The sequence below is a fragment of the Podarcis liolepis genome, assembly GCF_965112155.1.
Source record: "Podarcis liolepis genome assembly, chromosome: 6".
NCBI lineage: Eukaryota > Metazoa > Chordata > Lepidosauria > Squamata > Lacertidae > Podarcis > Podarcis liolepis.
The window spans coordinates 31,064,382-31,092,219 of record NC_139559.1 but is presented as its reverse complement, the minus strand read 5'-3'; the positions used below and the strand labels follow the sequence as shown (position 1 = coordinate 31,092,219).

Genomic DNA, 27,838 nt, shown 5'->3' with positions numbered 1-27,838 from the left:
AAAAAAAATGTACACAGAACAATAGCCCTGTTTAAATATCCCCATTTCAAAAATTTCCTCTTTCTTAATTCTGATCTTCCAATAAGGAACCTGTGGCTCCACTGATGTTGTTAGATTCCAGCTCTTATCAGCCTCAGCCAGCATGGTCAGTGGTCAGGGATAATGGGGATTGAAGCCCAACAAACATTTGGGGGGGCCGCAGCATCCCCATGCAAACCTGCTTTCTTTTACCTACTTCAGTAGTTAAATCAAAATAGACGTGCATCATGTGTACAGTTAGCTTCTTTTGGTGCAGAATTTGGGTTACCTTGCTGCTGAATTCCAGTGTGATTTAAAGGGCAGTGTACACACAGACACACTGCCCCTGCCCACTTTCCCTTGGGCCAGCACATTTTTGCATGCCTGTCGGCTGTGAGCCCTGTGCTTTGATTGCCTTGCTGCCCTTGCTACTGAGCTGCTGTTTTGTTTTCTACTTGGCACAAATCCCTGCATCCTTCTGTGCGCCCCAACAATGGAAGGAAGGTGGGGCATTGGGGAAGGGAGTGCAGAGAAAGCGGGGCCTGTTGGCTTCCTAGGAGGCCCGGGTCACATCCTGCTAGGCTTTGCGGCTCTGATTCCCGAGGCAGCGAAGTGAGAACACAACAGAGATGCCACGCTGGAGTTTCAGCTTGGTTTCCCACAGCAAATGCACACCCCCCCACTCTGTACAAGAGCCCAGCAGCTGCAGTGTAGACGTAAACAGAACTTGCTGCAGAATGCTGTGGAGAGGAGGTTTGCTTCCTCCGTATCTGAAGGCGCTGAATTATCTCTCTCTGCTGCAAAACGCACCTGTCCCTCTCTCCTTTCAAGCATCTTAGCAAATTCCGGGGAAGGGGAGGAGACATTCCTCTGTGGAATTGCCTGGCATGGCTGGCTGCATCTTTCACAGAGAAGCCCTTCCCCCACTCCCCTTCAGTCCACAGGAATGTTGTTGTTTGAGTTCCCACTGGATTGCACCACAGATACCTTGCTTTCAAGTGGCAGCCGCTTTTGCTGGCCAAGACATGTCCGGCTGTGAACAAAAGCTGTGAGCTTTCCTCGCAGACCTGAGATGCTGTATGAATCTCTGCTTACTTCGTGGAATTGGAGAAGGGCAACAAGACAGGTGGCGATGCTTCAAGTCATGTACATCAATTAACAGCCTTGCTGCCAGCCAAAATCTCTTATATGGCAGCTATACCTGCAGGTTCCCATTACCTGTCCAGGTTGCTGTTTTGCATATAGACCGAAGTTCGGCAAGCTTTCCAGTATTGTGGGTTGTATTGGAAATACACTGCAAGTCATAAATGGCATGTGTAAATGTGCAATTTACTTACTTGTTTTTAAGTATATTACCCCATTTTTCTTGCAAGTAAACACATTTTAATTTTAAAAACAATGCCCTCCTTTCCCTAAACATCTGAGGCTGCTAGGAAAGTCACCGTAAAGCCCTAACAAAATGTCAAATTACAAAACTGAAATAAGTGTGAGAGAAAACATGACCCATCATAACAGCAACATCATAAGACAAACCCACCCCCATAAACTATCATCACCAAAATGGCCACAGTATAACAGAAGATAAAATAAATCAATAAAAAAGGCACTGAGGGGAAACATACACAAAAACCAGCCATGGCCAAAATTTAAAGCCAAAATGCCACCCTTCCCATGACAAAAAATAGGTTAACGGGGAGCTGGTGGTGGCTCATCTGTATTCCAGAGTGTAGGAGCCACAACGGAAAACACTCGCGCATGTGCCCAGCCACTGCATTATACTTAGCAAGGGAATGTGGAAAAGAAGTATCCAATATGGAGTGAAAAGCTTAAGGAAGAAACGTAAGGTGGGTTTTAAGGTACCCAGGCCTTTTAGGGTTGTAAAGATTTGGGTCAGCACATTGAATCTAGCTCAGAAACTAGAAGGTAGCCAACACAGATCAGATAGAACATATAACTCTGGTACTGTTTGTCTCATCCCAGACAATAGTCTAGTGGCAGTTTTAGTTCCACGTAACCAATGTCGTTTTGGATATTGGTGTAGTGAACATGGAGCCGCAGTCGTTGGTCTTAGCTTGCACTGCAAAACTTACTCTGAAATAGCTGCTTCAAAAGCAGAATTTAAAATAAGATAGTTGTTGTATATCTGTTATTCTGCTATCAGGATGTTAGAATGTCAAAGTGGAGTGCCTTATTGGCAGAGTGGCTTATATAATCCTTGGTATCCATTGAATTGTGACACTGGGAGCATTAGAGCCGGTGCATAAGTGTGCTGAATTGCTTGCAAGATTACTTTCATTGTCGTGTGTGTGTGTGTGTGATTGAGGGGTTGGGCTAGATGACAGTTCTGATAGTATTAGCAATCACAGCTTTTCTGCAATAACATGGTATGTATCCCCAAACTGTCCAAAATCTGCATTGGGACAATATGTGTATTAGGATAAACCATAATGGCAGCGCAGATTCTGGAGGGCTAGTACAATGTGGTTCCATTGACTCATATCTCTCAGGATTGATGCTGCCATGTTCTAAGACAGCTAAAACCTCTGACCAGTCCCAGCTTGATGACTGTTACTGATAGAGACTCTGTTGTGTCTGTAAAATTGCCATCTCTCTGTGTGATATTTTTCATTGGGAAGCCTGCTTAGTTCAGGCTTGTTTTTGACTCGATATAAACAATTCGTTTGGGTGGTTTGTGCATTTGGAAGTATAGCTTTCAGTAAAAGGTGCTGGGAAGGAGTCAGGTGTATGGAGTCAGGGGCATGGCTTCAATATTCAGTTAAATGGTGATGTGTTTGAAAGGACATCTTGGTTCTTGAGGGAAATTAGTATGCTTTGTGGCAATTGAGGAGGGATGCTTCTAGCTGCTGATTGGATGGCAAAACATCTGTGAGCCCATGAATTGGCATTAAAATCCTTGCCATAAAGCAAAGTCAACGGTTTTATGGACACAACTAACTTTGCAGCCTGTAAAAAACAGGCTTTAAAACTCTTGTGAGTATTCCTTCAGTGACCTGAAGATTTAATCGGAAATGGGCAGGATTTTGAATGAGATTTCCAAGGCCCGGGTTGTGCAGCTGTTCAGTTTTATTCCAGTCATTGTACCTATTTTACACATTAACCTTTGCTTCTCTAAACAAGGTATCATTTAGGAGTTTTCGAGTCTGCTAAGTTTTGGAGATGTGATAAATGTTAACCCATATGTAACACTGGGAAAAGCCCATAGCTCAATGGTAAAGCGCATCTTTTGCATGCAGGTTCAATTCATGGCATTACCTGGTGTTAGTTCTTTTTAAAAGATTTCGGGCCTTAGGGCTGGGAGCTGAGATCCTAAAAAAGACATTGCACATACTGAGAGCCAGTGTGGTGTAGTGGTTAAGAGCGGTAGACTTGTAATCTGGTGAACCGGGTTCGCTTCCCTGCTCCTCCACATGCAGCTGCTGGGTGACCTTGGGCTAGTCACACTTCTCTGAAGTCTCTCAGCCCCACTCACCTCACAGAGTGTTTGTTGTGGGGGAGGAAGGGAAAGGAGAATGTCAGCCGCTTTGAGACTCCTTCGGGTAGTGATAAAGCGGGATATCAAATCCAAACTCCTCTTCTTCTTCTTTTGTAAACTAAGAAATCTTTAATAAAAAATATGTTAAAAAACAACAACATTAAAAATAACTTTGTGGGTTTAAAAACTAACTTCCCTTTTAGTTCACCTTCAGGTTTTCCCTGGCTGTTGGGTGAACTAAAAACAAAACAAAACCATGTGTTCAGTAGCTGGCCCATTTTTCAATGCCGAATGTGTCTCAGTACAGGTGCGTTGATGGAAAACACATCAGGCACAGATTAGATTGTGTGGAAACTCAGGGGGTTTCCATACAGTGCCATTCAGGGCACGTTGAGCCAAAGGATGCGGGTGGCGCTGTGATCTAAACCACTGAGCCTCTTGGGCTTGCCAGTCAGAAGGTTGGTGGTTCAAATCCCTGTGACAGGGTGAGCTCCTGTTGCTTTGTCCCAGCTCCTGCCAACCTAGCAGTTCAAAAGCACACCAGTGCAAGTAGATAAATAGGTACCACTGCGGTGGGAAGTAAACGGCGTTTCCATGCACTCTGACACTCGTCACGGTGTTCTGTTGTGCCAGAAGCGGTTTAGTCATGCTGGCCACATGACCCAGAAAGCTGACTGTGGACAAATGTCGGCTCCCTCGGCTTGAAAGCGAGATGAGCACCGCAACCCCATAGTCACCTTTGACTGGACTTAACCAGTCCAGGGGTCCTTTACCTTTTTACCTTTTTTTACATTAAGCCAAATGCATTGCAAAATGGCAGTTGTACAAATGGCAGAACAGTAACTGAAAAGCCACATAGTGCACAAATAAACAAAAACAACAGTGTGAAAACTAAATAATTGTGTATTTTCAAACCAGTTGATTGATTTCACAAATGTGATAAAAATACAGAAAGTTACTCCATCACTCAGAAAATTGTCCAAACAAATGGCTGGCTGACAGGGAAGGCAAGATAAACAAAACATTGTATTTAGATAAAGATTACAGTTGGTGCAGAAAGGGGACTTTTCTTTCTTTAACGTAGATACGTACCTTGTGTGTAGCTGATGCACATCTGTTTTCTCACCAAGAATTTAGGTAAGTATTGACAAGAGATCATTGCTGTTCTTAGTTTCAGATAGCTGCTAGACTGGTGTGATGGCAATTAGCTGCCCATGAGCACCTTGTCTTGAACTTCCTGGAGAGATGGAGAAAATAGTGGTTGTTCTGAGCCTCTTCCCTTGGTAGCCTGATCTGTTGTCCAGGTCATTCCATTGGGATGATGAGTTCATATTTCCCTCGCTTTGTTGTATGTGCTCGGGATCCTATGGGGATCTTCTTTGTTGCCCTGTTATTGTTGGCATCCATCTTTCTCGGGAGACAATGGAGGAGTTGCGCTTTTGCGGATGAAGTCAAACTGTTGGAAGATTTCAGCGCCTGCTGTATGGGATAGACATGTTTTGTTGCAGCTGGGGCAGATGAAGGCATCCGGTTGTGCTGCTGCAGATGCACCATGGCATTTCTTCTCTCTGCGCTCCTTCCTGCTCTGTATAACAGAAATAATATATGTACATTTGGATACTACAAGGGGTTTGAGTAGCATTAACAAAATTCTTTCTGAGTGAAGGCTTTCTGGCAGATTTCTGAATACAAATTCATGGAAGCTAAGATTATGAATGGATACTGATGGTTATGTGCTTCCAGGTTCAGACACAACATCCCTCTGAATATCAGCTGTTGGGAAGCAACGAACAGTCTTGGTCTCAATTCCTGTTTATCAGCTTCTAAAAGATTTCTAGTTGGCTGCTGTATGAAAGAGGATGGTGAACAAAATAGGTATTTTATGCATACAAACAAACAAACAAACAAACAAACAAACAAACAAACAAACTTTTATTTGTATGCTACCTTTCCATAGTTCAAAACATGCTCAAGGTGGTTTACAACATGAAAAAAATACATAACCTCAATGCAACAAAAGTAGTCTTAAACAATAAATTAAACATTTAAAAATGCAAAACCGAACGGAACAATTTGTTGACTCTTCTTATGTGTCTGGGCTTATAAGGTATGTACTGGTATGATTTTTAGCCAGTCACAAGAACCCCAGAAATACTTACTCCTCTTCCTCCCTGCTTTGGCTGGCCCCTTGCATCTCTGCCTTCAGCTACCAGATGCACTTTTTTGACTTGCGGTTTTTCTGTACTAAACTTTTCTTGAGGTCAGTGCCAATACAGTGGTACCTTGGGTTAAGTACTTAATTCGTTCCGGAGGTCCATTCTTAACCTGAAACTGTTCTTAACCTGAAGCACCACTTTAGCTAATGGGGCCTCCTGCTGCTGCCGCGTCGCCGGAGCACAATTTCTGTTCTCATCCTGAAGCAAAGTTCTTAACCTGAAGCACTATTAGCGGGGTTAGCGGAGTCTGTAACCTGAAGTGCATGTAACCTGAAGTGTATGTAACCCGAGATACCACTGTACATGTAAATTGAAGAGGTAAAATTTCTCAAAAATTATTTCCAATAGAAAATGTAGATTTCTTAGAGAAATTGGTTTTGTTTTGTTTTGCAGTTGGTGTAATTTGCTATAGTTCTATGTCTTAAATACTGTTTGTGACTTGACAGGGGGGAACTGTGGTGCTCTCTGGTCACAAAAAAACCAATTATTGAAGAACCTGTTACCATGGTATTTCTAGTGTTGGTCCTAGTGATGCTCTCTACTTTATGGGCTCTCTGTTTAGCTGGGCTTCCACCAAGCTGTACGGTTATTTTCTGTTGTTGTTGTTCCATATGTATGTTTTGAAAACACTATAAACAAAGATTAAATATAAGTCACAGTTATTTGACAATAATTGACCTTGTATTTTTGATACATCGGTCAGATGCCCAAGTCGTATGTTTCCTGTTCAGCATAATGCACTGGCATAGATGCCATATATTCACTGGGTGCAAAATGAGTCTGCTTGGATTTTGGGGCGGCATGGAAGGTGGTTGGGACATTTAATGCCTATATTTTACCAGTTCCACTGGGAATTGGTAGATTTCGGGGCCCAGTTTAAAGTGCTAGTATTGATCTTTAAAGCCGTAAAACGTTTGTGGCCAGTTAATCTGACTGACTGTCTTCACCAATATGAACCCACCCATGCAGTTACAAAGCTTTAACGTGCCGCTTTGTAAAATTTAGATTGGCGGGCATAAAAGGCACAGCTCTTTCAGAGGCAGCCTCTCCTCCGTGAAATTCCTTCCCGACACATCTGTGTGTATGACCCATCAGTACAGGATTTTAAAGGGATCTTAAATACCCACTTATTGCAAGCTGCTTTTTCATAAAGATTTTATGAGCTGCTGAAATTGTTTGAAATTGTTCTAGCTGATTTATAACGGCACATTGCTGGCCTACATATTGGTTTAAAGTACTGTGTCAAACAGGTGCTTTTAATGAAAGGTGATATTGTATGATTATTTTATGTAAGCTGCTTTTTAAGGGCTTTGCTAAAAATATTTAAGTAAAATAAATAAATAAAACCCCAGCCAGTCATGCTTTGGAAGTCTGCTTTCTGTTCCTCTGTATGGAATCTGCTTGCTCTCTGCACTCTGTTGTCCTTTCTTGCTTTTGTATGTTGCCTGCCTTGGAAGCTGTTGTCTTTCAGGTGTTGCTTCACCCTGTAGAGACCATGCCTTTTCCTGTCTCTCTTTCCATCTGCACTTTTGCGTCATGAAATGTTAAGGGATAGAGAACTGGCATGAATCTACTTGTGCCCATTAACTGCTGTCCTCTTCCCCTGGTATTTGCACTATTGCTGTCAAGATTGTGTGTGTCAGATGTTGTAAGGCCTCCCATAAATCCACTCTGGAGAGCCCCCAGAACAGTGTGGGGGGCGAGGAGGTGGAAGATTGTAACTGACAAGCTGAAATTCTTACACTGACGAAACAATTGTATTAATGCGACACTGAGTTCCACCCAATTATTTTTTCTCACATGCTCCTTCTCCTGGTGAATATTTGCATGGAACCCTCCCCCTAAGTGATGAGGAAGAATAAATAAATTTGGGCCAGCCAGACGACATCACCACCACAACATTTATATCCCATCTTTACCCAAGGGAGCTCAAGGCAGCACATATGGTTCCCCCATCGCCATTTTATATTCGCAGCAAATGGCTGGCCCAAGGTCATTGAGTAAGATTCATGGCTGAATGGGAATTTGAACATGAGTCTCTCAGAGCCTAGTCCAGCACTCTGAACCACTAAACCATGGGTGGGATTCACCTAATCACTCCTTTTAGCAGAAGCCCTGTGCAATGCTTTCTGCTTGTACAACAGGGATTTCCTTCTTTCTTCCTCTTTCACCCTCTAAGACTGGGTGGGAGTCAGAAGAACCCCGAGAACAGTATTCAGTGAGAGGAGAGAAGACCATTCCATTTGGAAGGCTCCAATGCCTGTACTGATGGAATGATTGGAAGTGTGCGATATTGAATTCTACCTTATGAGCCTTACCATTAGAACAAGTTCCATATGTCTCATCATCAGGTGACTGCTCAAACCACGTGATGTTGAGAAAACAGGCAGGGAAATAGTTTTTTGAATCTGCTCTTGGGAGCTGAGGGCTGTGCCTAGATTCAGCAAGTAGCAAGTATCTTGTGGAAAGTTTTTAAACCAGCCTTCTCTACCCACTCACCCACTCTGGTGAGTAACTCTGCAGTAACAACATGGGTTTGTTTGTTTTTTGTAGCTGGGAAGAACAGTTTTCTTCACGAGTAGCTTGCCTCAAGCTAGAAATAACTCTTTGCCTTTTAGAAGAACGATATGCACTCCCTGCTCCGTGTTGCAGACAAGCCACTCTGTACCATGTGACTTAGCAGAGTGTGTTGACTAGTTATGGAGCCTTCACCTGAAAATGCTTTCTTCTAGTGTCCTCTCCTGCATCATAGTTCCGTGAGCTTGGCCTTCCTTTTTACTCAGGATAACCTTCCCTGCAAACTTGAGCTTCGTCTACCAGGTTACCCAGTTTGTACACTGAGGACTATTGCAGGCACATACTTGGAGGGATCACCACTAAGTTCCAGATTTTATTAACAAATTTGCATGATCGTATAGTGGATCCAGTTGGAGCCTATTCAGGGGTGTGGGTGGCCATAGTATAATCTGGACCTGGAGGGTTTGAGTAGGTATCTTGGTCATGAAGTACCAGTAAGCAAGGCAGTACAGCTTTGTTGACGAGAGAAAGGCAGAAGGCCAGCAGTCCAGGGGTTTTATGCTACCAGGTGGCTGACACTACATGTACCTCCTCCTTTCTGTATCTGAAGAAGGCTCTGAGGCTTTAGCACACACAGCTCATAGTAGCGTTTCAGGCTGGGTCCAGCCTAAGGCCTTCAGGCTTCTGCTTCAAGCCCCAGAGTCCCTGAGGTTATCTTGCACCTTAAAGGTCTAGCTCTACTTTTAGAAATCTGCGGTGGACAAATTAACAGACTGTTGCTGTGATGTGAATACATAATAGCATACAGACAAGCTGCTAGTACCAAGATTAGTACTGTAGCACTGCTAGCACAATTGTGATTTCAACTGCAATGCAGAAGTTGTTTATGCATCTTTTTGCTTGTTTGTTTTTGCAAATCTGTCCTCGTGGGTCTGAATGAGTCACTTTTCATAGCTGAAAAGTACATGATGGGTAAGAGATATTTGTCAACTTCTGATTGAAATCTGCTGCCGACGGTCCAGCAAAACTTGGCTGTGGTTATACAGTGGAGCATTTGTGGTCCTTGCATTTCTTACTCTGTCAGCTGGGTAGCTTGAGGCTACCATGGATAGTATCTGTTCTAAAGTAGATTGAAGTGGATTTTGTGGATTCAGTAACAGCTTTTCTCCTGTATGTGCTATGTGTCTCTGAGAATTCCCAGGAGAACCCAGACGGAAAGGATGCATAATTGGAACTTGATTTTGTTTCAGCCTCGTTGGAGGAATGTGTCACACTTGGGAAAATGAAAATAAATCAAAGAGAGCAGGGTAATAGGCAGATGCTTCAATCCCAGCAATGGTACTAGCAGAGAGTCGGCTACTTAGAACAGCCTCAGTGATGATTCAGTTGCCCAGTCTGATAGTCTCACCTGTTCGGAAATGTTTATTTCTGGCTGTGTTGAATGGTAGCTTGATGCTCCTGCTTCTGTTTATGGGATGATTTTGCATCTTGATAAGGAATATCAATAGTATTCTGAGTTAACATAAAAACCATCATGGAATGAAGCATAAAACCTGTCCATTTCTAATAATTGGCAATGAAGTTCAAATTAAACGGTCGAAACACTTACGTGGTACACCAGCAAAAACATCCTTATCTTCATGAGAAAACTGCAGCTCCATTAGAAAATTAGGCAGCCTCGTTTGAGATTAAACAGAGATTTTAATCTCTGGATATTTAATGCAGAAGCGGGGATGTTGGCATATCTGCTTGTCAAAGTGTACAGGTGGATCTTAAATTGAGATGCTGGGAGGTTTTGCACACAGGAATAGTGCAGTAAAGGAACAAAATCTGGCAGCTTTTTTTAAGGATAGAGGAGAGGCACATGCTTAGTGGTGATGGGAAAATCCATGTCCCTCATGAGATGGCCTGCCAAAGTGCCACTGTGAAAGTACACCATTGGTTATTGGAGGTCAAAAAAGGGTTTGGGGCACAAAGAAAAACCTGCTTTGTAGGAATGTAGCCTTTATCCCCATCAAAGCAACAACATGGAGGCACAAAATAATAAGTTGTAAAGCAAGATGAGTTAGGAAGAAACATGCAGAAAAAAATAGTACTGATGATAGATGAAGAATAATAAGAAAGGAGATATACAACTGGGACTTAAGCTCCTGGACAGTAAGAAGGTATTGTGGCAAGTAAAGCTGCATAACAAATGAAGCATTACTCAAGTGGTGTGCCATGATTTTTGCAAATATATTCCTTTTTCTCCAGCACTGTGCTCAGTTCTGCTAGTTTACAGCAGAAGGCAGCTGTGCACAGTACTGATGGGTAGGCATCTGAGAAATCTTACATGTTTGTGTGGTTTTAGTTAAGGTGATAAATTAACTTTACATTGCATAAATGTACAAATAATACTTTAAAAATGACTAACACGTGGTTTGGATGCAGCTACTCTATTCTGCAAGAGTGGAGTTACCTATTGATATGGTCTGCCCTCTGAGACTTAATGGAATCTGATGGCTTCCTGAATGCTGGGAGGGATTTTCTAGCTGACATGGCTAAAGCTCAAGTCTCACTTGTGGAATGGTGAGATGCGCAGAGCCGTTGACACAATTGCTCCTATCTCTGTGGAGTGTGTATGTTAACATGGTACTCTAGTGACCAGCATGTGACAAAACAAGAGGGTCAGCATCTAGAGCTCAGGTGACATACATCTCAGTATAGACGTGGTTGCACCATCAGGACTACCATGTGGTAGTGAAGAAAGCTTGCTTCTCTGCCACCGTCACATCAGTCTGGCAGATGAATGAGGTTTTGTCATTCAAGAGAGCATTGCTCTGACATCTCTGGAGACCTGCTGTAACAACTTTACAAGGCACTTTAGAGACAAAAGTGTTCAGATTTGGACAGCGGTGGTGTCCAGTGCACTGTCCATTTCATTTCTACTGGATCACTTTCAATTATTGTGGCCTGAGGATGTGACCAGCTGCTTGAAAAATTGTATCTGGCCACCTGCCCCCTTGACCCTTCCCCATTTTGGCTTCTTAGAACTTATCACGCTAATCATCTGCAGTGGCTTCCAGTTCACTTCCTAGCCTAAGTCAGTGTGCAGATCTTGTTGTTTAAAGCCTAAAAAGCTTGAGACAATTTTACCTGATGGATCTCCTCCTCCTGTACTAAATTGAATATTGAGAGGCTCTGCTGAAGGTGCTCCCACCAAGAGAAGTTATGTGGTTAGCTACCAGGTAAAGGGCCTTCTTTGTATTGGCACTTGGTTATAGAATGCCACCCCCAGAGACGATTGCCTGGCACCTTCCTTGTGGTCTTTTCAGTAGCAGGTGAATACATTTGCAATCCACTGATTTTTAGATCTGTTATATGTTTAGATCTGTTATATGTTTTTAGTGATGCTGTGTGCTGTTTCTACCGCTGGAATTTTTATGCTGTTTTTATTCTGTGGTTTTTATTTTATTTTATTATGACACTGGGCAATATTTTATGTTAGACATACTTAGAGTAAGGTCCATTGAAATTAATGCACTTAAGTGGATTTACTCTAATCAATATTGGATATCACCCACCATTGTTTGGCGACTTACAGATAAAATATTTTGTAATGGGATTCTTATCCTTTTGGCGCTGCGTGCTTGTTGGTAGTTGAGAGATCATCATCTGCACTTGATGGTATGTTAAATTTGCACAGCTGAGGCAGGTTCTTTTACTCTTGATACTTATGAAGGGTGTACTTGAGCTGGTTTGCAAATCATCTCTTGGTTAAAATCTTTGTACCTAATGGATGCAGCAAATTTGAGGCTCTTGGGTTTTAAAATAAGAGGTAGTGTAAATCAACTTTGCTGGGTCGTCCAGCGTTTCTGGGCTGGTGCCATCCTGTGGAGACTGGGTAGCTTTGCAGCCTTGTGCAAGCTTGATTTAGAAAAATAAAAAGATGGAGAGGCTGCCTAATGCTTCCAGGAAGCTGAGACAATCCTCTCCTTGCTCCAGACATGCCTTTCTGGGTTCCCTGACCCCACCTTTCTCTGGCTTTGCTGAGGCATTATTTCCATAACTGATTCCCCCCTTCCCACTCCACCCAATTAAGATGGCAGTAATGAAGCCCATATTATGCATGCATGGTGGAAATTTGACCTGCAGAAAATTCCCAGCATGCTGTGCTCAACTAGCCTGCTCCTTGTTCTCTGGCTTCTTCCTGCTGCTGTGTTGCTTGCCGTGTTCTTTGTCACATGGCTTTCGCCTCCTAGCTGGGGAGCTACTGTGCGGCTGTAACCACTTTGGAGTAGGAAAGCAAAAGAGACACAAAAGAGATCTCCGCTGCTTATGGGAGCAGCATCAGTCCAGTTTCTCTGCCTGAGCAAAAAATGCTGAGCGTGGTTTAAGCAGGGTTATTCAGAAGGGCAACGGTATTGTTCTTCCAGAAGCTGTAATGATCTCCAAATTGAGATTTAATTTTTAGAAAAAAAGAGATTTGTGTTGGATTTATTTATCCACAATAAAAGAAATTAACAAATAATCTGGTGGCCTTAGACTTTTTGGTCTGTTCATCCCTCTGCCCTAGCAATCAGCCAGCAACTCTAGCTTTATAGCAGCCAGTTTATTTCATTTAGTTACTGAATATATTTACTGTGGTACCTCAGGTTACAAACACCTCAGGTTACAGACTCTGCTAACCTGGAAGTAGTACCTCAGGTACTTTACCTCAGTAGTACCTCGGGTACTTTACCTCAGGATGAGAACAGAAATCACATGCCTGTGGCGCAGAGGCAGCGGGAGGCCCCATTAGCTAAAGTGGTACCTCTGCTTAAGAACGGTTTCAGGTTAAGAACGGACCTCTGGAACGAATTAAGTTCGTAACCAGAGGTACCACTGTATGTATGTATGTGTGTGTGTGTGTGATATATATATATGTGTGTGTGTGTGTGTGTGTGTGTGTGTGTGTGTGTGTATGTATATATATGTATATATGTGTGTGTGTGTGTGTGTAATAATTTTAACTGCTTTTCTTTTCTCATAGCAATTATTCAATATCATCATTTAACATCCATTTTCTGCTTTTCCCCCTCCCTGTTGACTTCCCCCAACTTCCATTTCTGGTTTGTTACATCAAATGTTACATTCTTCTCTTTATACAAAATGATCTGTTATCACTAATTATATTTCTTGTTCTCTGTAAATAAAGTTGTAAATGTTTATTTAAATCCTGCCAACGAGTCCATTTTTGTTGTTGTTTCTGCAAGTATGTTTTAAAGGGTTCCCATTCTTTTCCAAAGTCACTATTGTCCTTTTCATGCAATTTATCCATATACCACTGTATATCTCACCTTTCCTCCAAGGAGCTCAGTATATACTTCTTCTCTTCCCCATTTTATTCTCATGTTATCCCTGTCAAGCTAAGAGGCAGTGACTGTGCCCAGGGCCACAGAGTGAACTTCACTGATGAGTGGGGATTTGAACCCTGATCTTCCAGCTCTTAGTTCATCACTCTAACCACTACACCACACTGGGTCACAGTGTGACCCAAGCAATGCCCAACAGTTATCAGTGTATAGGTCATTTCTCATGTAGCTCTATTTTTCTGCTTGTTTGTTCGTTTATTAATACTTACGGTATATTGATTGTTCTTTTTAAAACATACGAACAGGAAGAGGTGCGGAAAGGAGGGAAAAGGGGGCAAGAGAAAAGATACAAATTGGGATGTAATCAGTGCTGTTTTTTCTGGAAAAAAGTTGGGGGAACTCACCATGAAGTTAGTTTATCACGGTACCAGTCACAGTGGCATTCCACCCACCCACCTACCCAGCAGTGGCTAAATGTAAGATGTGATTAATAAACTTAAGCAGACAGTGATCTGAATTACAGATGGCTCAACTTTATTGACTAGAGATATAGGGGGATTTTTGGGTCAGGCATTGGGCGTATATTCGTTCCTGCTCCCAGCCCCCTGGACAAAAAATAATAATTATTATTTAATTTAAAAATGCTCAAAAATACCCCTGGATTTAATAGTGATCATAAATGCCTCAGGTCATAGCAATTTTTTATATTCAGAGTTTGGAACTATGACTGTTGTTGGGCCTGGGCACAAGAGACAAGGCGTGTAAGCATAGAGTTTTGTGTATACTGCCAAATGTTTCTAAATATGTATTTGTGAGTTGCTCTCTGTCAAAACAGGATCTTCAGTCCATTGAACGATTGAGGATGGAGACTCTTATGAAGAGCCCTGTTCTTTTGCCAGCACTGTGGCTGCACCACCCATTTCAGTACTTGGGAAACTGAAGTGAGCTTGGATTTGGTTTTCACCCATCCAGGGCATCAAGTTTGGAAGGCAAAGTAAATCCCTGTGTTGGAGAGATCAACTCCAGGGCTGAAACCAGAGTGGGTGGGCATGGCATTTAGAATTTATTGCTCTGCAGCACAAATTGAAGCAGGGGTAGAGCTATTTGAGGGTTGCTTGCAGTATCTAGCGCATGGCCTCTTTTGCATCTCAAAGAGGCTGGGCTTCCAGTTGACTGTACTTGTTTATAGTCACCAAACCAACCTTGTCAGTGAAAACCCCCTGCATCCCTTGAAATGATCTCTGGGAAAGTTGGGAGAACCCCCAAAACAGCATGGAGAGGGAGGGTAGAGGGGAATTACTCTGTCTGGCAAGCGGCAATGCTTGCACAAATGGAACATTTGTAATTACACAATGTTAAATTTCACCCACAGCATACACATAATTGAACTTGGCATATGGCTGATTGTCATGTTTCTCGCCAGTCTTATTTCAACCTTAACTACTACACCACTCTGTCACATGTATTGTTTTGATATTTAATGGATAACATTTATTTCCTAATTGTGCTGCTAGGCTGACTGTGTCTGTTTTGGTTATGTCCCTTCCCCTTCCAGGATACTGAAATGAGAATGGCCTGGCTCTGACTCCAGAGTGTGCACATTCTTCTTTTCCCCACTTTCCAACTAAAGAAGATCCTTCATCCCTCTCCTCCTCAAAGAAGGCAATGTATTGCTCCTGGAGAAGGTAAATGTGTGTTTCTCAATCTGCATAGGTATGGGAGAGCAGGAAGTGGTCTCCAACTGTTGCCGGACTTTTATAGGGCCATATTTTCAAGTGGGAAAGGATATTTTTAATTGATAGAGTACTTTCTTTTGTTTCTATAAAGCCCCCGTATTAATAATAATAATAATAATAATAATAATAATAATAATAATAATAAATGTTTTGTACCCCACCCATCTGACTACTTTGCATCTCAAAGCAATTGCACACATTGCATAACATCTAATAGTGTTTATACTTAGCAGGTCACTAACCAACTCTCTCCCTCCCTCTTTAGTGTATCTGTATGTTGCATGCATTAACTGTCCCCCCATTACATTTTTTAATGTAGAATTAAATAAATCTTAGACGTATCAATAAGGTGCGTAATGTATGAGGTTCCCAAAGGATCTGAATGGCTAAGGTTTGGAAGACCTCTATTTAACACTCTAAGAAATCCCTGTTTGACATCAATGGGATGGACAGACCCCTGATAAGCCTTCAAGGGGTGGGGAGCTACCATCTTCCATGACCATAGGCAATGCTGACCGGGTCTGGTGGGAGTCCAGTCACATCTGGAGGATGGCAGATTCCCCATCCCCGCTGTAGAGTTATAGGTGTAATGAGGAAGTTTCAAAACTATCTATCTATCTATCTATCTATCTATCTATCTATCTATCTATCTATTGTATGGCTCCTAGTCATGTAAATCAGTGCCACAGGATTATCTGTTTAGACTCCAAAAGGCCCTTCCTTCTTGAGTAATACAGAGTATTTTTGAGCAGGACTTATATCTGAGTGTGTCACTGCTCTTTAGAGAGGGTGTTGTATTAAAAAATACTTTACAAGCAGTTCTTGTGTGCTTTCAGTGTTAACATGACCTTTTTGTCTTGTGTTTTTACAGAAGTAATATACACCCCAAATTTGATGATAATGAAAATACAGAAGAAAGAAAAACAGGTTGGCAACCCTTTCCTTTGTCAGTCTCTCTCTCTCTCCCTCTCTCTCTCTCTCTCTCTCTCTCTGTGTGTGTGTGTGTGTGTGCAAGGGAGGGAGAGGGAGAAGGAGAAGCATTCCCTAGGGTCCTTTATTCAACTGGATTTGAGGAAGTTGAGTCCTTTTTGCCATATGGTGAAAGGAACCTCCTTAACAACTTTGTTCCTGTGGGCAGCAGAATCCCCAAACCTCTTAATGTGAATAGCTTGCTTAAATCTAATTCCACTATCATGCAGTTTAAATCCAAGGAAGGGCTATCATAAGATAAACAATTTTTAAAATATAAATGCAAACCCATAGTTACAGTTCATTGTTAAATTCCTTACTGTGGTGTAGTGGTTAAGAGAATGAGTTACGAATCAGAAAGTCCCTAGTTCAAATCTTGCCTCTGCCAGGAATCCCATTAGATGACCTTAGACAAGCAATTCCTTCTCAGCCTCAGTCCTCCTTTCTGCAAAACGAGAATAATAATATTGCCTTACCTTACAGCAGGGGTGGGGACCCTTTGGTTCTCCAAATGTTGCTGAACTACAACTCCCATCTTCCCTGGGCGCTGCCCATGCTTGCTGGGACTGATGGGAGTTGTAGTTCAGCAATATCTGGGAGGCCCAAGCTTCCCCACACCTGCCTTGCAGTGTTTTTGTAAGGATTTTAACAAGATAATGACAGCTGAGGGCATTGTAGGGGGCTGGGCTAGATGACCCTTGGCAGCCCCTTCCAATTCTACAATTCTAAATTCACTTTAAAGACTTACAAGCACTATTCAAATGTTAAGTGTTTTTGTTATGGATAGTAACTTACACTTTGTTCCTATCACAAAAAATGGCACATACATTAATATGTAGGTAGTATGTGGATTTATTTAAGTTTGATCAATCTTTTGAAAGCCAAAAATTAACTAAAAATTCTTCGTGCCACTGAAAGGCCAGTCCTTCCTCTGTGTGTCTGGATCTACTGCTTTTGCTATGCTGGTGCCATTTAGCAACCAAGTATGCCTGAGAGACTGATGAAGCAGCCCTCATTGTATTTCCTGTGTGTGCACACTGGCAAACCTAACTGTGACCTATGTGATAAAGGGAAGGAGCCTGCTTTAATATATGGAAGCATGGAACAAACCAATCTGCTCCGTGCTGTTTTGTCTCCTGCCTTGTTTTAAATGGGGATTTTAAAAGTGAACTTGTTAGAAAGGAATAAATCTTCCCTTCTAAGCCTGTTCTGAAACAAAGTCTTAAAAGTGATGTTGGCCAACAACTCTATCCCTTTCTGATATTTCAGATGTAAGGAACAAAAAGAAACGAAATTCTCACCTGCCGATCCTACTGCTAAGGTTTCTTCCATCATTCTAGTTAACATTGTATCCCAGTTCTTGTCTCCAGAGCAGCACACACATTGCCACTTCCTAGTTGGTCATGTTGTTTTCCTTTGTTCTTTAAGAAACAGCTGTTTTGCTGGTAGCCTTCTCCCCCCTTCTCCCAGCCATGCCCTTTTTCACGCATTGTGCAAATTGATGCAACTTGCTTCTTCTTTTAATGGATGATAAAATGCCCTTTTCTCATTCTCATAGCATTCGCTTTCTGTATCCAGCACATTGTTATTATTTATGCTGTTGCTACTCTTTAATTTATTACCTGCCCTTCACCCCAAGGTCCCAGGGTGGGTTGCGATATTACAACACAACATTAACAACAGCTTAAAACAACTTACAGTTACAGAAATAAGATAAGATCTGAAGGCAGCCTTGTTTAGGGAAGCTTTTAATGTTTAACAGACTATCGTATTTTAATATTTTGTTGGAAGCTGCCAAGAGTGGCTGGGGAAACCCAGCCAGATGGGCGGGGTATAAATAATAAATTATTATTATTATTATTGGTCCTAAAAATATGCACCGCAAACGGTCGACATGCCTAGTTTGCATATTGTTATTTTGCCCAGTTCTGTATCCAGGATTTAGAAAACACAGGGGTTTTTTTGGCAGAAACTGAGGGACACAGATACAGGAAATAGTGATAGGAGTGTGCAGAGGTACCCATAATTCAGTGACAGAGCACATGTCCTGCGTGTGTGATGTCTTTGGAGCTTCCACTTAAAAATAATTTGGGCAGGAATTATGGAGAAAACTACCGCATTTTTCGCTCCATTGGGCGCACTGGACCATAAGGCGCACCTAGGGTTTTTTTGGGGGGGGGGGGTCAAGAAAAAAAATCTGTATTGATCCCGCTCTCTGCCTTGGCTTTGTTTTTAGCCGTGCGCAACCTTTCCCGGCCGGCTTTGTTTTTAGCTGCGGGGCTGGGGCGGGGGAAGCCCGAGCTTCCCCCGACCCCAGCCCCCAGAACAGGTTGGCGAGTGGCAGCAAGGTTGCGTGCCGCCTTGCCTCCGCTCCCGGAGCTTGCGGGGCTGGCGGGGGAAGCCCGGGTTAAGGGACCACACATTCGCTCCATAAGACGCACAGACATTTCCCCTTAGTTTTTAAGAGGAAAAAAGTGTGTCTTATGGAGCGAAAAATACGGTACTTATAGAAAGGGACCAGGTAGACAGATACCGTGCTAGACATACAATTGGTCTGATTCAATGTAAAGCTGCAGTAAAACCCCATCATTAGAAACAGGGCCAGCATATAGGCCTGGCTGTTGCAACTGAATTCTAAAGGACTGCTCTTGCACCCTGTTCACACAAACACACGTTTTGTCTCATTCCTGTGATGTAGTTAGGCAACTTGATGGGCTTAGGGAGGAACCCCTCTGTAGATGGTAATGTATATTGCCCCACTTGCTTCAAAACGTGATAAGCCAGGATGGCTGCATTTGCCCTGCCACCCCAATTCATTCTCCTAAATAGGACCCTTGATATCTGCCCTACAGTCCTGCCTCGATAGCACCACTGCCTAGTTCTTTTTAGCCTTGGAGAGTCTGCTTTGCTGCCTTGGGTGTTTTTCTCCTTGCATGGAGCTGGGATGCCAAGATTTATGCTTTCCCTTGCAAGTCTATTTTTATTGTATCCACATAATGCAAGATACCATCGGAGCCTCGGCATTTACATTGCCTCCTTCCTCTTACTAATAATTTCTAGTGAGGCTGTTAAGGGGTAGGTCTTGTTGGTGGACTGTGAGATGTAGCTCCTCCTTTGTGATCTGCAAGAACTGATGATCCCTGGAAGGGGAAAGGACAGGCAGTCAGAAGGGCTGCTGCTACCTTACAGGGCGAGAAACAGCCACTGGTTGTTTTTTCACCTATGCAGCAGCCCAAACTGACCTCCAATGCTGTGTGTTTCCCATACAGGAAGTCTAGGTGGGAGGCTGGCTGAAAGAAAGGCTCAGCTGGATGTTCTGGATTTGACATGAGAAATATTTTAAGTGATTTTCAAGGGTTTGTGCTGCAGATGAGGTAATATTAGACAGAGGAATCATTGTGTGTCCCCCAACACTCCACCTTCATAATATCAGCATCTTGTCAAAGCTTTTTCTTTCCCCCCACTTTTCCTTCCTCCAGTGCGAGCAAAGGGGGCATTCTTGTTCCACTGGTTTTTCTTCACTTGTTGACTAACTTGAGAGTTTTGGGCTTGAAGGAGGGCAGGGGAGAAAGGAGAGCATTCAGGGCAGCAAAACTGGTTATTCTTCTGGGACTGAAAAAGTCTCCAATTTAACCTGGAGGTATGAAATTAATAATAATAATAATAATAATAATAATAATAATAATAAGAAGGCTTGTCCCCTAGATTTGGGGCTAGTGTGGATTTTAGAAGTGGGGGAGGCTGACATAATGTGCAGGGATCAGAAGTGGAATGCTTTATTAAGCTCTGGTCTGCTTTCATATGTGTAGTTTTTCTGAATAAAACAGCAAATATGGGTAGCTACTTCAGGGCCAAATTACACATTTCACAGTAGTGTGTTTGAATAGCAAACTTGGGTCTTGGGCACTCCTTGTTCTTAACAATAAACAGCTGCAGGGTGGTGGGGGGTCAGGTTGGAGGAGTGTGTGGAAAGGGTTTTTAACCCTTGGTTAATCTTTAGTGCCCCTGTGCTGTTTGGCTTCAAAAAAATCCCTCTTGAAGTTTCTTATTGTCCCTGATGGTACAACTTTAAACCTTCATAAACTGCCTCTCATTCAAATTCTCAGAATGGTTACATTAAGAAGAAGGGGAGGGAATGCAGCGAAGTAGTTAAAATTACAGGGGGAAAGAAAAAACCCAACAACCCATCATAAAACCAACAAGACATAGGGTGGAATTCAACATTGTGCTATTATGAACATTCTGCCTGCACAATCATTTCAGCTTGCCAGACAGAACAAGCCACCCCCCTCTCTCCACTCACTTTTTTGAGGGAATTTCCTGGACCCACCACTGAACCAGTTCTGGGGCGTGCAGGGTGAGGAGAGGAGAAAAATCTCCATTGGGTAAGTGGAAGTCATTGTTCCATGCTTCCAGTGATGGAGTTGCTTAGGTGAATGAACCTGCCTAAGAATCAACAGGCGGGCTTCTTGTAGAGCAGTTTGTGAATGACTTGGTCGGTTGGTGTCCATCTAATGGCTTGTTCACACATGTGTTTTCACTTCTCTTGGCATTGTCAGAGTTTATGTGAGTAGTGACTGCTGAGAGGGCCTTGTCAGTGGAAGTGCCTCGCCGTGCTAGTTTGTGGACCACCAAAATGTCCTTTGGGTTAGTAAGTTTTTATTTTTCAGGGATTTTATCTGTGTCCTTGCTGCATATTAAAATCTAATACAGTGGTACCTCGGTTTATGAACTTAATCCGTTCTGGAAGTCCGTTCTTAAACCAAGACACGCCTTCCCTAATGAGGCCTTCCGCCGCCGGTGCCCTTCCATCATTCGGATTCCATTCTTAGACCAAGGTAGAGTTCTCAAACTGGGACACTATTTCTGGTTTTGCGGAGTTCGTAAACCAAATTGTTCTTAAACTGGACTGTTCTCAAACTGAGGTACCACTGTATTCTTAGATTTTAATTGTTGTTGGGATGTCCTTGCTACCATTGTGGTTTATCTTCACATTTTGATTATTTTAATGAGACACTTTTGTAAGTCATTTTGTTAACTTAGAATACCAAGATATAACTATTATGTTAACATGCCTTATGCTAGTCAAAGATGGCTTATCTGGAATGCAACCTGCTTCTAGCTGAATACTTCTTGAGTTTGCTCTTGTATGGTCAGTGTTGGTGGCAATTTATTTACAGTGGTACCTTGGGTTACATATGCTTCAGGTTACATACGCTTCAGGTTACAGGCTCCACTAACCCAGAAATAGTACCTCGGGTTAAGAACTTTGCTTCAGGATGAGAACAGAAATTGTGCTCCGGCAGCAGGAGGCCCCATTAGCTAAAGTGGTGCTTCAGGTTAAGAACAGCTTCAGGTTAAGAACGGACCTCCAGAACGAATTAAGTACTTAACCCGAGGTACCACTGTATTTACTTACACCAAAATATGTGCTTTTTGTTTCCCCTCCCAAAAAGAGTTACAGCTTACAAAATTTAAAATAAGCATGAAAATAATAATGTCCCGTAGTTAAAACACCATTACCGAACTTAGAGCAGCATCAGTAAGGAAAAACACGAAGGGTTGTTCTGTTAGCGTAAGCTTTTTGACTTCCACAACAGAATTTCCTCTCTTTTCTCCCTGTGTGCCACTCAGATCTGCTTGGACAATTGGCAAAAACCACAGAACAGAGTTTGGGAGCAAGTGGGGTGGGGAGGAGAGGGAGGGGAAGTTTTGTTGTGGAACTCCTAATGTTGGATACAACCCTTAGAGGCAAAAATATTATTTGTATATCAATAGATTTATTTTTATATTGTTTAAATGTTACTATAGTTTTGTTTTTTACTTTTTAACTAGTATCTTGTATGTTTTTAGCTTTCTGTATTTTACCTGTGTTGTTGTAATTTGTGTAAGCTGCTGGTTTGAGTTCCAGTCTGGGAAAGAGGTGAGATATAAAGAAATATAATAATAAATTAAATTCTAGCAAGAACTGAATTAAAAGCTTGTTTCAAGAGAACTAATATTGGAATACAACTAGGGAGAAAGATATCCGCTTAAAGCAGGTGACGTTCCACATATGGGGTACACCGCAGAGGAAAAACCCTCTTGTGCAATCCACATTTTGCTTGTGCAATAGACTTGAGCTTTCTGGTTGGCTAAAAACCCACCTGACTCTTTTCTTGTATATACAAAAAGGATTAATGATACTCACAGTGTGTGATACAGTTGAGAAGGGCCTATTGATGAGTGAAGAGCATGAGCACTTAACTGCTGCCAATGTTAAGTGTTGTTGTGAGAAGTAGCATTGTTGTGAGAGATAGGATCACTCTGGAGATGGGTGAAAAATGAACTCTGAAAAATGAACTGAACAAATGTTTCTCCCTGAAATGGCAACCCATGAGGGGTTAAGCTTTGCTTTGTCTCACCTCTTTGGTTCTGTGGCTCTGATGATACAGAATACAAAGCTGGTGAGTAAAGGCATCTCAGCAAGGTCAGGGCTGACTGGCCTGGAATGTTTCCATTTGCAGCCTGTACCTAACAGGACTTTTCGGGAAATTTATAACATGCAGGGATATGTGAAATTAGATATGGCACCTATAATACCACTGTGATTTCCCCTGAAATGTCCCAGAGTTACCAGGGGCCTGCCCTGCATGGTGACAGTGGATTGAGACTGGTAACTAGCCAGTTCTGTGGGTTTTATTTTCTTGTATCTGTTTCATAAGGCTGTTCCTACAGTTAGGTCTGAGAGCTGACTAATACCTAAAGAGGAAGTATGTCGGAAGGCAAGGAACAGGCAAGAGGTTTGGGAGAACATGGCCTGGAACATCTAGGTGAGGAAGACTTGGTTGCTGACCACATGAGACTGGGCATGACCAGGAAGGAGATTATATATTTCTCTCTTCACTCTCCTCTAACCATCAATACCTCCCTGCCTCTTCTCTTTTCACCATCACTATAACCTTCTAATCTGTTCATTCTGTCTCTTCTGCCTTTCTCCATCTCATCTCACACCCTTCGATCATCAAGAACTCGCCTCTTTAAATTCATGATCTCTTCTTTCATCTCTGGCCTTACTAACTTCACAACTCTTTTGGGGCTCAGTGCCCAAGATAGTTGGATATCCTCCTTATTCCTGACTTGTTTAAGATCCACCTGCTTTTTAAAAAACAAAAACCCTTGTTTTCCTTTCCTTAACTGCATTACCTTCTCCTTCCCTTCCCCATCTTTCCCCTTTATGTTTTATGTTTAAATTAGATTGCGAGCTTCCAGGCATGTCCTTGTCCTTGGTTTGCCTTTTGCACAGTGTTTTGCATTTCAGGTTCAAAATAGTATACATCTGTGCATTGTATAGGGTATTTTATACTTTTAGAATGGGGACACCTTTTTTCCAGGCCAGAATCTAAAATTTGGGTATGTTCACAGACAGATAAGGGGAAAGCTTACCTCAGTATTAAGGGTTTAACTTTCTCTCTTTGTTCTAGTATTTCCCAGTGCTGGAGAGGCAGTCTGCTTTTTAAGCCAAAATAGCTCTTTTTCTTTGAAACCTGTTCAGTGAAAAAATAAAGTAAAGGCCCGGCTGCTTTCCCCTCTCCTGTATGAGAACACATGCAGCTTGAAAAATGAATGGTTGACTAAGCACCCTTCTTTACTTATTTGGGGTGTGAGCTGGGACACACCATTTCTGTTATTTCAAGTTCTTGTACCAGTTTGATCTTTGTGTTAGAGAAGGCCACATGTGAAGCAGTTTAGTACAGTGTTTCATGGTGATAGATTGGTGCTGTAAGGTTGCAGATGTGGAGCTGAAGAGCTCATCAAGGGTGGCGGCTTAATTAAATTTTAGTGGCCTCTATTGAAGTATTTTTTTCAGAGCTTGCCTAAAGAACGCTGGTCTCTGCAAATACACACAGGCAAGCAGCTAAAAAAAAGTAGGTCATACTTTTGAGGCCTACTAACCTTGACAGTTTGCCTTTAAAGTGCATCCCTCTCTCACTGTGTTCACAGCAGCTCCTGATTGGAAGCAGATAAGTTTTTTCTCTTCCCCCTCCATCCTGCTCTGGGCGTACTTGAATTCCCATTGGCTTTCACTGAGATTCATAGTGCCTGATCCAGGACAGGTTTTGGGAAGTTGTGCAACATGAACACACACACACAGAGAGATTTTTTTTGCTGATGTTTCTATTCTCTGCTCTCTTTTATTATTAGAGATACAAATTCTATTTGCAAATCTGCCAACCAGGATTAGATGCTGAGTCATTGCTTTAACAGAGCCAAATAAATGAGGAAGGATTGTAAGACCTGTCCTATCTTCCAGAGGTATGGTAGTTCCTATGTACAGTGGTACCTCGGGTTACATATGCTTCAGGTTACATACGCTTCAGGTCACAGACTCCGCTAACCCAGAAATAGTGCTTCAGGTTAAGAACTTTGCTTCAGGATGAGAACAGAAATCGTGCTCTGGCAGCGCAGCAGCAGCAGGAGGCCCCATTAGCTAAAGTGGTGCTTCAGGTTAAGAATAGTTTCAGGTTAAGAACGGACCTCCAGAATAAATTAAGTACTTAACAAGAGGTACCACTGTATATCTGACTACAGATGTTTTCGTGGTATAGAACCGACCTGCCTTCATCTGTAATCCAACTGTGCTATTGCTACTATGATGATCCCAGAGATGCAAATTAACTTTAAGTGAGATATTTTGTTATGATGGTTTATTGGTGAAAGTTTGAAAATGCAAGGTTATGGAGGCATAAGCATGCAGCTAAAATGGAGTATTTTGAGCAGATGTCAAGTCACACATGAGAAGGAAAAAGAAGAGGAAGTGTCCGTATTGCTATTGGTTAACTGCATTAGAATGTCACATGCCAAAGCTGGACATGGAAAACTTGCATGTGTCAAGAGAACTTTAAATGTTAATGGAATTAGAAGTTGCAGTTGGTGTTAGGAAGTATAATTTTCTGAAAGCTTATTTATTTATTCTTCCCAGTAGGGGGCCTGAGCTAGTAGGTGGCTGCAGAACAAATAATTATGTTGACTGTGTTATTTTAAAGCATGGATAAGGCTGCAACAAATTTTATCCTGTTTTGATTTTCCTATCAAAAATAGTACAGTAGATAGAAGTAAAACATGTCTCACATTCAACCAGTTCCCACAAAATGATTCCACCTATCCCTTTTTTAGGAAAATGTACCATATATCATAATATTCAAAATAAAGGATGGGCCAAGCATGCTGCTCTCCCAAAAAATAAGTCTGCTACAAATTTGCCATTAAATAATTTTTTAACAACTTGGGTTTTATGTGTTTTTCAACAATTTAACATCCATAATGTCCAGAGAGGGACGTAATGCAGTCATATTTATTTAGGTTACAATCCTAAAAACACTTAGCTAGGAGTAAGTCCTATTGAACTCGATAATACTTACATCTGGGTAAGACTGCATAGAATTATGCTGTTAAAATTGTATGCTTAGCCATCCTGTCTCTTCAGGTGATTAAGAAAGCTTTAAAAATAATATAAAACTAGCTAAGAAATAATCTTCAAACCTGAGAGAACAAGCAAATCTGTCAGAAAAGAGCAACAGAGTTTTGTTAGGAATTATACAAATGCATATTAATAGTTAACTTCTTTATTAAGAATTTGTGTAGAAATAGATGCAGACTGATTTATAATACCAATTTAAGGAAAAGGTGACTGCTTCATCCCATTTCTTTCTGTGTTAATTTTAAAGCTGTATTTTTAACTAGGTTGATTTTTCAATTATGAAAGAGCAGAACATTTCAATAACTACTCATTTCAAACAGCTATTTTGAAAACTAAATTTAAGATCATTAACTGCTCAGATTATTTTGTACTTCAGGTTTCTTCCATTCTAGTTGTACAGGTGTAACAAATCTAATTCAGTTCTGAGGTTCCTGCAGGACTCAGATAAGGTTTGCTGGGGCTACAGTTGTTCATTAATTTTCCCCTCTGTTTCCATTGTTTTACATATCACATACTATAAACATCAGTGGAGGAGAGGGCACAACTGTTGCAAGTAAATGCACTATATGAAGCTCAATTCTAGTCACAATTTTCTTATTTCGATTGCAGCATGTTTATGATTTGAATTTCCAGATTCCCTGTATAAAAGGATACCAGTGTTCTTTTACATATTTGCAATCAGTTATTGCAGATGGCCACATCAGTTGCAGATGTGTTTAAATGCCATTGGTTTAGTCTTTTCCAAACTATTTTTAAAATCACATCAGTATCCTGCTCTTCTTCCAAGTAGCTCGAGGCAATGTACATGGGATTATCTCATTTTATTGCTGCAATAACTCTGTGTGGTAGCTTAGACTGAGAGAGGAATGACTTGCCCAGGGCCAATCTGTGGGGTTTCATGACGGAAAGGAGATTCTAGCAATATCCGAAATGGCAATGCAGATGAAACGCTGCTCTGGCTCTACAAGGCTGTTTTTCTCAAACTTGGATCTCCAGCTGTTGTTGGACTACACCTCCCATCATCCCTAGCTAGCTGAGTCAGACCACTGGTGCCTCTCACTTTGTATTGTCCACACTGACTGGCAGCAGCTCTCACTTTATCACTACCCCACTTTATCACTACCCTAAGGAGTCTCAAAGCGGCTAACAATCTCCTTTCCCTTCCTCCCCTACAACAAACACTTTGTGAGGTGAGTGAGGCTGAGAGACTTCAGAGAAGTGTGACTGGCCCAAGGTCACCCAGCAGCTGCATGTGGAGGAGTGGAGACGCGAACCTGGTTCACCAGATTATGAGTCCACCGCTCTTAACCACTACACCACACTGGCTCTCACACTGGGACCTTCTGCATGCTGAGTAGATGCTCTACCACTGAACTATGGCCCTTACCCATTCTCTGAGGAGAGTCTTCTCTGTATATACTCTGGTTTCTCTTCAGATCATATACATCTTTTGCCTGGAAGTGAAATTATATGCCTTTCAGTGCTGGGTTAAAATCATCATCATCACGACCATCATTTATTACTTACCGTATTTTTCGCCCTATAGGACGCACTTTTCCCCCTCCAAAAATGAAGGGGAAATCTGTGTGCGTCCTATGGGGCTAATACAGGCTTTCGCTGAAGCTTGGAGAGCGAGAGGGGTCGGTGCGCACCGACCCCTCTCGCTCTCCAGGCTTCAGGAAGCTATCAGCAAGCCTGGGGAGCCCATGGAAGTTCCTGCAGGGCTCCCTAGGCTGTGGATAGCAGCCTGCCACCCGGCGCGTGGGGCGCCCTGAAGCAGAGCGCCCCGCACACCGGGCAGACATACACAGCCTGGGGAGCCCTGCGGGAGTTCCCGCAGGGCTCCCCACGCTGTGGATAGCAGCCTGCCGCCCGGCGCGCAGAGCACCCTGAACCAGAGCGCCCCGCGCTTTGGGCAGACATCGGCCAGCCCCACAAGCTCGGGGGACAGCAGGGAGGCGCAGCGCCGTCATCCCGCTGTTCCCCGACCTGGTTTTGGTGGGGAAATAAAGGAAAATTTTTTTCCTTTATTCCCCCCCCCCCCAAAAAAAACTAGGTGCGTCCTATGGGACGGAGCGTCCTATGGGACGAAAAAT

At 42.4% G+C, this 27,838-nt stretch overlaps 1 protein-coding gene across 9 annotated transcripts in view; it reads left to right on the top strand.

Annotated features, from left to right (window-relative positions):
* CHD6 (chromodomain helicase DNA binding protein 6) overlaps nt 1-27,838 on the top strand; it is a 113,591-nt gene that overhangs the window by 26,536 nt on the left and 59,217 nt on the right. For 6 of the 9 annotated variants that reach the window (XM_083508355.1, XM_083508354.1, XM_083508353.1 and 3 more), the window contains exons 2-3: nt 15,133-15,262; nt 16,185-16,240. In XM_083508355.1, coding sequence (XP_083364481.1) covers nt 16,208-16,240 — 33 coding nt within the window. In that variant the 5' untranslated portion in view covers nt 15,133-15,262; nt 16,185-16,207. Of the gene's footprint in view, nt 1-15,132; nt 15,263-16,184; nt 16,241-17,551; nt 17,604-27,838 lie in introns of all 9 variants that reach the window. The other 3 variants (XM_083508358.1, XM_083508357.1, XM_083508356.1) reach the window with 1 other exon arrangement.